The following is a 12,886-nucleotide window of genomic DNA, read 5'->3' on the forward strand; positions in this document are numbered from 1 at the left end:
TTTGACCAAGGAGGTATTAGTATTAGTGAACTAATACCTCCTTGGTTTGACGTTATACTTCATCCTTGCAAACAAGTTATTAATCCTCTGCGTGCCATGTCTATTTTCTTCACCATAGGTATGTGTGTGATATTTGTGCACATTGCATTCACAGGCACAAAAAGGGTTAATGACGTAACGCATAAATTCTCAGGGGCGTCACCAGCTTTTTTTTCAAGGGGGGGGGGGGGAAGGGTGCGTTTATATTGCTGATGCCACTTCCGGGTATTCTTCAACTGACGAGCCAAAAAAAAAAAAGAAAAAAATACGAGCATGTTTTTCACTCTTAGCAATATTTATTTCTGGATTTTTATTTCTGGATTTGCAAACAGTAGGTCTTGGGTTCGAATCCAGCGCGATGCGTTCAGCCCTAAACAAGATGTTATTATCTTTCTCCCTTTTGGCCCAGGTGTGAAAAGTACTCCAGGGACCAGGCTGTTGGGGCAGCAGAGCGATGGCAGTGCCGCGACTTCTCCTCCTCCTCTTCATCATCATCAGGGGCGGATCCAGGGAGGACTGCAACCGGCGCACGCCCCCCTTTATTTTTTGTTGAAACAAAAGAAATAAAAAGAAAAAAATGGGGGGAGGGGTGCGTGCGCCCCCCACCCTTATTTTTGTAAACGCGCCCCCTCTTTACGAAATTCCTGGATCCGCCCCTGATCATCCTCCTCCTTATGGTCAATGCATGTATTATCATTCGTAGTAGCAGCAATATACGTAGTAGTAGTAGTAGTGCAATTGCTGAAATATGATTGTCATAATCGCTACGATACGAGACTCCCGTCTTGATGAAGTTCATACCGTGTACAACTGGGATAATGCACACTCCATCAAGTAGGCCTAAACGTATTGTTGGTGACGCAGGGAAATATTTGTAGGGATATCCCTGTGCTGTGAACCAAAGAAACAACATTGGTTGGGACTTTCGCCATCATCTGAAATTAGTAACATCATCTGACAACAGTGCGTTTAGGTGATATTGTAGCCATGCCAGTACATAATCTCGTTCAACTATCCGGTTTCAAAACTGGTTTCATTTTAGATCGAGAACGTGGTCGTACCTTTGAACTTATTACATGGCATGCATCTGAAAGGCAGTTGTCTGGTCCTCGAAAGTAAGGTTATCCACCCCAATTTCATAAAGAACACATCACACTGCAGTCCAAACACATACAGCAACATCTCAGGCGAGTCGAATTACATACATGAAAGGAGAGAAGTATGTTGGGGGGGGGGGGGGGGGTAATTCGGGGGAGTGTCTACTGGTCATGTATTAAGCTATAGCTCGCATGGGTACAATTCTTGCAAGAGCTAGAGTTTCGTCGCCCTCCCGAAGTGTTGAGGGCTGACTGCGCCAGGAGTCCGGGTCTCCAGGGTTGAGAAACCAATCTATTTCTTGAGGGCTCGTAATTTACACTTCAATCACAATCTCTCGCTTCCTCTCCCTTCAAATAAATGAGACCCTCCCAACACCGTCCCCTCGACACCCCGTTGGATCGTTACGGGAGCCAGAGGAGCAGGTGTGATTTCGTCCCAAATTGTAGGGAAAACAGAAGATGAAGCACGATATTTTCAGCGACGTTTGCCCTTGTGTATGATGACATCTGACATGGTGTAATTAGATTTTTTTTTCTTTTTGTTAGCATTCAGCATCACTTTCGTGTGAGGATGGGAAGCATAGAGACATGTCGAATAGGAGACCGTGTAATGTTTTCGCTCCTTTGACGCGGAATTACGCGCCGAGAGTGTTATCACATCACGTCAGACACAGTAGGTGACAAATCAGGTGCCACCACTGCGACTGGTGACGCGAATGTTCCGTTAAAATTCCCAAAGACATCATCCCTGTCATGCCTGTGTTCCATAACGTATCACGTGACCGTATTTGTCTAAACGGAAGGAAGCGTTTGGACATGAAAAAAATATCTCTGTTTCGTGATAAAGGATATACACACCATGCATGTTAGGCCTGTAAAAAGAATCATAGTGGTATCAGTAACTGTTTATACGAACTTTACCAATGCGTCCAAATGTGAAACATATTGTTACCTTTTATTGCTTGACGAACTTCATTGAAAGTATAGCTGCTGTTAGCTGAAGTGTTTGTAAGAAATAGGTTATTACATTAAGTTTTCATATCTTATTTGGCTGCTAAACTGTTTGATAATATGCCAGTTCACAGTTAGCTCATGTGCATTTTTGGGTATACAAATGACTTTTCTTTTTTCTTAGTTGGTTAGAAACTTCACTCGTTTTCGAATGAACTTGCAATGAATGCACTTGCATGTAGGCCAGGTGATCAAAATGTTCCGTCAATTGACCCTTCGGCAGGCATCCATTTCATCGTTTTGCATCGAGTGATTGCCAAGGCTTGCTGTCAAGTGAATGTGCTGCTAGCTAGCACCATCTATAAGGATTGGATGAATAACCATTACATCACGGATGCTTATCTCAGTGAATTTATAAAAAAACCAACATGCATTTTTTGTACAAATGAACCTTTCCTGCTCACGTGCAAAATGTAACTGTGAACCGGCTTATAGATACTCCATTGTACAGTGAAGAAAGATTTACAACAGAGAAAGGACGGGTAGAGAGAGAAGGTGGTCATGCGACATTACATTGAATAATGTGAAAAATAGTTACAATCAATTTGTTTCCAAACTCGTCTCAGTTGTGGTTTATTGAGAAAAGTAGTGATATTTCCTTATATTTTAGGCTCTATTGCGAAAAAATTTCAATGGCGTTTTTTAATACAACTGACCTATGCATCCAACGAAATAATTCGAACATTGTCTTTAAATCACTGCTCCCGAAAAGAGCACAACCAAAGAGTAACAGTTGTATAAAATCGGACAAACCTAAAGTAGCCAAAAATGTTCAAGTTCCACGTGATTCGTCTCAAAATGATATGCGAATTACATGAGTCAATGATGATATTATCAAACGAGTTTCCAACAGACATGAACACGATTCTTAATTTCTTGAACTTCAGGGGAACATGAAAAGTGAAGTCAACTCAGTCAAGGAATGACAGGTGTTAACCCTATATACCTGTATGAGCTGTTATTTTCGCATAGATATTCGCGAATTAGGTCACATATATTTTTGCGAGATGTTGTTTTTTTCAAACTGATGCCGCGCTCACGTAATGCATTATTGCCCTAGAGTATGGAGGCGACATTTTCGTGTGTTGTTAAATTAGCGATTCAACTGTGATTCGTTAAATTCTCGAAAATAAATCCTCGTGAAAATAACAGCTTATACAGAGTAGATGCCGGCATGTTACCTTAAAACATGATGTGTGATTTTGTGGGAAAAAAACCCACCCGACTGCTAAAGGCCTACTTTGAGCATGTGTCTAGCTGTCTATCTGGTCCAGATACTTGTAGACGTCTTCGAAATAGTTACTAGTAGAGTGCGGGTCAAGGCCTAAAACTCTTCTAATAACGGAAAGTTATCATTATGTGATCAAATTTTATTCATGTAATGCGAGTATACATACAGTCGTTATCTTTTAACTGAGACATCAGAATCAAAGCATTTTGTTTTGTTTTCGACAGTCTTTTTATCACTGCAACCTTATGCCTTGAAGATCATATTTGTGTCGCAGTGATAGGAGCTAGATATGAAATCCATGGCGGTCGTAAGTAAATCACACAGTCACTTATGACATAGAACGAACTGGTGCTCTCACGTCAAAATTGAGATGAATTAACGACAGCTCGTTGTGTAATATCGTCGATGCTAAAGCCAAGCTATAGTCCACCTGAAAGTTCAAATGCAAATTCGAAGAGAACCTCGTTTTCTCAGACCTGAACCGGCAGTACTAATGTTGACCAACGCTGATGGAGATTTATTTATCAATCCAGGACAAGGAAGGTGATTATGATAACTCCATAAAAAGTATAGGAAGACCGAATCTCTCTCCTTGAGTTGTCTTGTGGATGAAATACAAGTCGACCTTTCTTTCATCGGCTGGTGAGATGAGGATGAGAGACCGTCATCCATCTCTAAAGTTTAATGGCAACGATGTGGCAACAGTTACGACCTGTGGAACGTGGCGAGGAATCAACATCTTCAGTCGTTTACACGCAGGCTGGCGCTCGTCTTCTATTTTGAGCCTGAAAGGCCACTGCTGCTGTGTGATTTACGAAGCCCGGTCGTGGTGAAGCACCTGTTTGATAGGGGCGGAGATGTTTTTGATGACAGGATGTAAACGATGCGAGATGATTGGTCCAAAGTATGCAACGTAAGCAAACGAATGGGTCATATGGGACGCTGTATCTTGTTTTCCTGAAACACGGGTTCATTGTATAAGCTGTGCTTTATCTACGCAAGATAAGATTGCCTCTATTTCAAACAAAACATGATTGTAGTTTTCACGGGTTGTGCTGAGCGATTCTTGTTATATACATGTATTTATCGCGATATTCGTCGCACAACCGTCGAAGTTAAGGTGATACTAAGAAAGAATATTGTAATGAACTTTCGCCTACGTGTAAACGCAAGATGGGGGGGGGGGGGGGGTAGAGACGCCCTCCCTCATCCCTGGTAAGACCAAATGTTATACATAACACATATCTAACAACCAGAGGGGTACACACTAAAGTACTGAAATATAAACACATCAGGATCAAGGCGAAGGTAGACACCAGTAGATAGAAATAATGAGCCTTAGAGTCTCCCGGGGGAGTTCCAAATCTACGCAAAATGGAACAATGTCTGTGAGCTATGTATGAAACATTTCCTGGACAGGAAGTCATGGGTGATAGACAATTTAAATCACAGATCTATGAGGTTACTGATGTCTGCAACATTTAGAAATTAGTAAGATGCTGCTATCCCATCGAGAGGGTGGTATTTTAAAATTAGAGTGAAGCGGAATAACATCCATCCATGGTTGACACTCGATACACGGCTTGCCTTTCTTTGAAGTTCTTCTTTTTTCTTTTAAGTATCGCGCAACAGACAGAATGTGTCATTTGTTAAAAACAAGGCAGAATAACGTTATAATGTACACACACAACTGCCATGCAGCCCCCCCCCCCCCCCATATCAGGAGCTATTGATTTCATATCAATGTGTCAATTTCAGGCATCTGCCGCAGAAAGAAAAAGGCTTGTAGTCTTTATTCATGAGCTCCATTTTGCATGCCTAAGCACGGTTATATTGATTTTAGTACATTTTGCCTGATACTTATCAATGGTCAGGCGTGACAGGTGTTGACGTAGAGTTAATTTTCATTCTGTTGAAATTGTGCATGGAGACACGTAAATTCGAAACAAATTTATGACGTTCACTCCATTTTGAGACGTGTGCTATACCATCTGGTACACAGGATGGTTCAGAGACTTTTCCTAGGTTTATTTATCTTTTTTTTCTTCACTTCAATCAAGCTTGCCTTTTTTCTCCTTGTTGAACTTGAAGTCGAGTCAGCCGTCTGGTGTGTTTGTAAAAGCGATGCCATATAGCACGATCCTCCCCGCAGCATTGCAATTACATTATATACACACGAATACGAGGAATTCTGTGCGCAGATGTAGGCCTACGTGCTGTTTTGCAGGTACAATAATAGTGTATATTTTATAACAAGATGAAATTACCATGTTGATGTACTTCACTTTATAACAATAAACAAAGACACAGCGTTTCAAAAGTGCGGAAACATGGAAGCAGATAATTATGAATATCAGGAAGAGAAAGAAACAAAGTTTTTTTTTTTCGGGAAAACCCAAGCATTCTTGGCTCTCGGTACCGTACTGTAAAATATAGATGAAAGACATCAGTAGAAGGATGGCCAATGATCGAACTTGATAGAGAAAGTTATTTGAATGAAGTATCGTAGATGAAATGAGGGGATTTTGCAATGAAGTCGAAGTGGTATTAGGGGACAACGACAGTTTGGTCCTCAGGTGCAGCATAGCGTCTTATGGAGACAATAAAATGCCGTCGAGGTCACATGGCCATGTTTCTTTGCCCTAAATCTCACATTACGAAGAAATCTTTTGTGAGCACAAAAAAAAAAACCTAGGACTTTGTTTCTCATAAAATTTTGTGCAACGGCATGGTTCTTCTCTCATGGTGACTGCAATTACATAATGTCTTAGGTTGACTAAGCGTACAGGGCGAAGCATCAAGAATGTAACTTTATGAACTCTCTGTTGTTTAGTATAAATGAGAAGCTGATGACTTCTAGGCACGAAACGCAATAAATGATTAAGACTATACAAGTGAGGTCACAAATACCTTTCTTTCATACTGTATAAATTTTTGATCCCGTGTAGAACAAGGACTAGAACAAGTCTCAGGTAGATTATGATAATACATGTAGTACTAAAACCTATAAGAATCTCCGAACAACGCCATCTACCTTAGATGTGGGACTTAGGATATTAAAATGTGTACGATTTGGTTCATCCAGAGCAGTTGATATTCTTTCTACATTGTATGTAGGTGCAATTCAACGCCATGTTCATGTTGACACGAATAGTTAGTGCAAAATCAGAATGAGAATAGAAAGGCAGAGGTTTCATTGAAAAAAAACCCAAACAAGATAAAATGGAAATCTTATGGACACTTAAACTTCCACTTTTCAGTGATTAGTAATATTAGTTTCAGCTACACACACGCGCATCAGATGAAAGATGCTATGTATGTTATCACGTCACTACTTTGTCATCGGTTTGAAAAACACACACACACACACACACACACACACACACACACACACACACACACACACGAACATATGAAAGATATGCTTTGGTCGATGATACAGCAACTGCAGCCTCTTTTACCCGATAGTCATCGTTTGCTGTGTTATTGAAAGATTTGATGTTCGCAGCATGTTGCACACCTTTCCCCTGTACCTATATAGGCTTTTAGAGGTCAAAGGTTAAGGGCAACGGCCTCCCGCGTCCAAGGAAAAGTACACGAGATTGAGATTCCCGCTTTCCAAATTTTAGTGATATCTTACACCCCTGCCCCTCCCCACCACCCCACCCCCATCCATCTGAGGGCCTGGAGACCGATAAAGGATTCTTGAAATTGAGCTGTAGAAGGTTCAAGGATCATGCAATCCTAGTCAATCTCCTAGATTGAGAAATTCAATCAAACTTCTCTGATGACAGCCCATATCGTCGAATATTATGGAATTCGCAACAAGTGTATATCCTCGCTAACTCGTTTGTAGCGACTTGTGGTCACCATGTGTAGGCCTATATTTTCATTCTGTGCATCACCTTATATCTCTAAGCGAAGCCGTGTATAGTATTGAGTCAGTACACTATCAAAAATCCTCATCTGTGACGTGTTCAAATGGGAATATATTGTAAACAACCACATGGTGAGAAAGCGTGTAAAACATGTGTATAATCATCTATCTTTCTGTGAGGAAGATGTAAAGAGAATTTGAATTTCCCTTACTGTATGAGCAAACGGGACAAATCCTGTGGGTTGGGACAAAGTTTTATTTAGGAGCGATCTCTAACCCTTTGTGTACTTTGAGTGCCAATTGACATAGAAAACTTTATAACGGGATGTACACTCTGTTGAAAGTCCCTCGGGCACAGAAAAGGTTGTAGAGCAAGGCCTTAGCGCTAACACATTTCGCATAATGATAATATTTCCAGAGCTTACGTTTGATATCCAGCCGACAAGAGTCAAATTTGAATTGAAGAGTGCCCGTGGTTTGGAAATCGAAATTATGAATGTTACCAGTACTCGATCACCGTTTCATTTCTTTACAGTCCAGGAACCTCGACAAATGTGGCGCATGTATCCTGTAGTAACAATTCAAATGCAGACATGCCCTCAATTTTTAATAAATAGCGAGCTTTGGATCTTGGACCTGTTTTACTAACCTCTAGAAGAACCAGTCCTAAGTTTAATTCAACTGATAATGCGGTATTATTAGGAAACATTTTTTTTTCGATCAATTTTTCAGTGGTCCGAAGTCAGAAATTGTTTCACTAAGTAATTTGAAAACACTATCTTGCGCCTATCTTGCTCCGTTCTAGAATACATCTCGATTCCTCCCAACTATAGGTCTGCATGCTCTGAATCATCTGTCCCAACTTTGGGTCCATTTTGTTTGGCTCGTTTTAGTGGTCATGTTATTAAACAGGGCCCGGGTAATGGGCCAGGGTATATATATATATATATATATATATATATATATATATATATATATATATATATACTGTAGGTATAGCCTCTCGTTGGTAATAAAACGAGTAGGGGGCCTACGTAATGTTTAACACGCTCGTGCAATGTCTTCAACTTACAGGCTTCTGAAGCGGAAAATCATTTTGATGACGTCATTGATCTGGCTACCCATCTCGACGACTTTAAGAATAGACTACCATCGGCAACCCTACAATTATTGATGGACTAACCGGCTAACAACAACATCAAACAAGGTGAGGACAATAAAGTGTCTGTATATCATTCATGTCGAGCTCGTATCAAAAATTGAATAAACCAAAATGATTGAATAATTCAATTAAACCAGTGAATCATTGAACAGAAATTAAAAAAACGCAAAAGGTATAAGGTGTGAGAGAGATTACACCTCCCTGATGTGCTGTTTTTTTCATTTTTTGCTCTTCCTTTTTTTTTTTTTGTTACAATGAGTCAAATATGCACACATTTTACACTACACACAAACCTATAGACAGGCAAGATTTGGCACACAAGTGAAAAATAATTGATTATTTTGACGTAAAATGGAAACCAAGCGTGGCGGTATACATGACAGTCTGTGACGCCGTCTGTCAAATTGTACAAAACATCTTTGCATTTTACCAACATTCTTTCGTTACTTAAAATTCTTTTGAACAATGAAATAATGTATATCTTTGACGTGACCAATAAACACTCTTGATTACACCATAAAACACAGATATTAAAAACGAAATGCTCAGTGGAGAAGAGTCAACACGTTTCCTCCTCTGAACTGAATCTTTGCACTGCTAGAGTACACCCACGAGTTATACTGCCCACGAGCTAGACACTATATAAGTGAAAAGGCCCATGAGCTCGACATCACGTAAAATAGGCCTAGTATCGAGCTGCTCATGGGTTGTACGACTGGCGAGTTGTGTGACTCATGGAAATTTTTTTTTCTTCAATACGAAGCTCGTGGGCTGTATGACTCGTGGGTGTCGAGCATGTAGGGTGGACCCCTTAACAGGAGTCGCGGTATGTGTATATATATACATGTGTGTGTGTGTGTGTGTGTGTGTGCGTGTGTGTGTGTGTGTGTGTGTGGAGGCCCCAAACCCTCAAAAGTTGTGGGATGAGTCCTTTTTTTCCGCAATTTATCTTTTTTTTTTTCAGTGAGAGGGGGGGGGGGGATCTTATGCCGAAAATGGGGGGGGGGGGGTGAGGCTGCAGGACCCCTTCCGTGATTCCTGTACTGCCTATTAAAGGGACTGTACAGTACTGGTTGAGGTGGGGATTCATGTTTTGAACATTCCTAAGTGAGATAATGAGAAAACCTCTTGAAATATGAAAGAGCATGTAATTATAAGAAGGATTCAACGTTTATTTGATGAAAATTGGTTTTTCAAATGGCTGAGATATCCAAAAAAGTGATACTAATAAAAGGCGACAGGCCACGCCTTCTATTAGAATCTCTTTGTTTCACCTTGTTTTTTGGATATCTCAGCCATTTCAAAAACCGATTTTCATCAAATAAACTTTTGATACCCCATAGAACTGCATGCTCTTTGACATCTCATAGAGTGGTTTCTGATTATCTTGCAAAACGTTAAAAGCCAAATCCTCACCTCGACCAGAAACTGTACACACCCTTATTTTGATGAATGGGAATGTAGCTTCCGAAACTGTCGAATCTACTTATTACACACGTCAAGTCCCTGATTATCGGGCGTATATTTCACCACGAGCCTTGGCTCATGACCTCCCACAGAGCCCCTCCTAGTGTGGCTGACTGTCACGTCGTCTTCAAATAGCCCGAACCTACGCTCTAACAGAAACAAGCTAACATGGGAAAAACACAAAAAATGATTGCAGAGTCCTCTTTATCATTTCATATAACTCATTTCCTGTGGAGACTATTATGAATTATTAAAGAAGACCAGAGAGATTTAACCCCCCCCCCCCAAAAAAAAAAAAAAAAAAAATGTATGGGAAAATTGTTGATTTCTCATAATTTTCCCCCGTTTTTCCGTCAGTTACCTCTGGTTTCCACTAAGTGATGGGCGTGGTCAATTTATCTTAGGCCTACAGGTGTAAAACCTGCACCCTAAAACAGCATTCCTATCACCAACAGTATTGTGAGCAAACGCTTGATATTACAGCATTCACAACGCGGTTGTAAATTTTCATCATTTCATATTATAGCCAAGATGCTGTTCCCTTTTACATTCTCTTTAACAAACCTATAGATCACTCACCCCTCCCTCCCTCCCCCCCCCCCTCTCTCTCTCTGTTTGCGTCTCGTGAACCCTCGACGAACATTTTTGTTTAGAATATACACACGTCATCATGTCTGATAACGGTAATACGGATTAAAATCGTCTGAATGCATTAGTACTGCAGGAGATAATTTGAAGTACTTCAGGCTAACTTACCTCTAAAAAGTAACTACCAGTCCTTTCGATTTGGTTTTTCTCCTATAGTACAGACAACCTGGAAACGTATTCCCTCTTCCTCTCAGACTTGAAACAGAATATAAGGGGTAATAATACGTTCACGTTGATACTTTTTGGACATCATGACACGTGACGGCTGTGGCCTTACCCAAAAAGTTTCTGTCGGAATCATCAAAATGTGTATCATATTTTGTAAGATAATCGTCATCACCCACACAGGAAAAAAGAAGAGGTATAAGCGTATGGCACTGAAACTCTGTAGAGTATTGTGTAAACCAATATCCTTTAATTAGTGAAAGTCTTTGATGACGTCAATTGAATACATGTAATTATCTTTATATGACTTTATGAGCCCCAAGGGAGTGACGGTAATACAGCTATACTGGTTACACGATACTCCGTCTCAAATTCAACTGTTTATATTCAATGATTTTGGTTTCCTTATTTTTGTCGCGATGCCTAGGTGTACAGTATTGGGAGACAGCCGAGTGAAATACTGTGAATAGACAGGTTGGTAGAGCTTCGGAAAGAACCCGATTCCTTTGATAGACGTATTCATTTTCTGTCTCCCAAATGTCCAGGTAATTTCATCGACTTGAATGTGGACTTAGAGGAATTCCCACTTTGCATCATGTCCCGATCGTCTGGTAACCATAGAAAACAAACACCACACACCCCGATCCCCCTGAAAGCTAAAGTGGCAGTGAGCATCATATTGGTCCCTCCTAGCTCTCTGCGGGGCTTTCGGCAACGCCCTGGTGGTCGTCGCAGTCTATAAGACCCACGTGCTGCACACCGTCACCAACCACTTCATCGTCAGTCTCGCCTGTGCAGATCTCTTCGTCAGTGTGTGTATCATGCCCTTCGCCGTGGTCACGGAGAGCCTCAGTGGACGATGGTTGTTCGGACCGGTCTTTTGTTCCGTCTGGTCATCGCTGGACATCCTCTGCTGTACGGCGTCCACGTTAAATCTTTGTGCCATTAGTGTCGATCGTTTCATCGCGATCACCTTCCCGCTGAAATACCACACGACCATGACGCGCGCCAGAGCTCTGAGCATCATCTGTATCGTATGGCTCTTTTCAGCCTTCCTTGCGACGACGCAGCTGATTTGGAAAGAAATTATCGAACCAGTCAGCGAGATACGGCCTGGTTTTCAAATTTGCCCGTACGCTTTGGATAAGTACTTTCGAATGTACGCGGCGTCTTCGTCATTCTTCATCCCATTTGCTGTAGTGATCATTCTCTACATTCGCATTTTTCGCGTCGCGTATAAACAGGCGCGTCAGATCAACGCGACGCGCGAACAGCTGCAAACGTCGCACCACTCAGGGTCACACATGTGCAGACAGAACAGTGACGGGAACGGAAACAGTAACGGACCTAGCTCGCCTGGCGCGCACAAAGTATCGCGCATGTCCATCGACTTCAGTCTGTCTACGCGAGACGCTACGCATCGAAATTCGCGCGAGACAAAAGCATTCAAAACTGTGGCTGTTGTGCTCGGAGCCTTTATCATTTGCTGGATGCCATTTGCTGTGACATTTGTCGTGGAAGCTTTTTGTCCCACTAGCTGTTACTTGCCGCAAGCTATGCTAGATACTTTCCTATGGCTTGGATACATTAATAGCATCATCAATCCGATCATCTACGCATTCTTCAACCGCACGTTTCGGGCAGCGTTTATCAAAGTTCTGGGATTACAGGGGAAGACAAGCTGCTGTGGACATTCCTTCATTGAAGAAGATTACAGATCAACAACGGTTGCTTAGAGACACAAGTTGTCTGTTCATTCAGATGTTAGGGTGGTCAATACAGACGTTCATTCGAGATAAAGCGCATGCGCACTGATCACCAATGTAATCAGCCTACAAAGAGTTGCCATGGGAACAGTCAATTTGTCTTGAATGTTAGGTTTTAATTTGGTCAGTAATTAATGGTCTATTTATCAGTGATGCCAGAGTTTGCTATACGTGTTGAATAAACAGTCTAAAGTTATCATAAGTCATATGAACTACATGTATAAAGGTAAATGTTTTTTGACTGTTTTTTTACTTTGAAACAAAAGACAGGTGCAATGAGTCAAAAGATCGACACCCATCGTAGCCTTGAAATTTAGAATTGTCCTAAAATATAGCTTTCAGGTTGAGGAAGTGAATCGATCGCAGACTTGTGGCTAACAATTCTTATGTACTACACAACACAATCTTATTTGCGAGTAATTT

At 41.2% G+C, this 12,886-nt stretch overlaps 1 protein-coding gene across 1 annotated transcript in view; it reads left to right on the forward strand.

The window, feature by feature from the left end:
- The window catches only part of LOC139724350 (5-hydroxytryptamine receptor 1D-like), a 42,181-nt gene extending 29,629 nt beyond the window's left edge, over positions 1-12,552 (forward strand). The window contains exon 2 of the mRNA XM_071635503.1: positions 11,370-12,552. Coding sequence (XP_071491604.1) covers positions 11,370-12,433 — 1,064 coding nt within the window. The 3' untranslated portion in view covers positions 12,434-12,552. The remainder of the gene's footprint in view (positions 1-11,369) is intronic.
- The last annotated feature ends 334 nt before the right edge of the window (positions 12,553-12,886 follow it).

Source organism: Diadema antillarum, unplaced genomic scaffold, assembly GCF_040938485.1.
Source record: "Diadema antillarum isolate AM-2024a unplaced genomic scaffold, OU_Dant_1.0 scf00000211, whole genome shotgun sequence".
NCBI classification, from domain to species: domain Eukaryota; kingdom Metazoa; phylum Echinodermata; class Echinoidea; order Diadematoida; family Diadematidae; genus Diadema; species Diadema antillarum.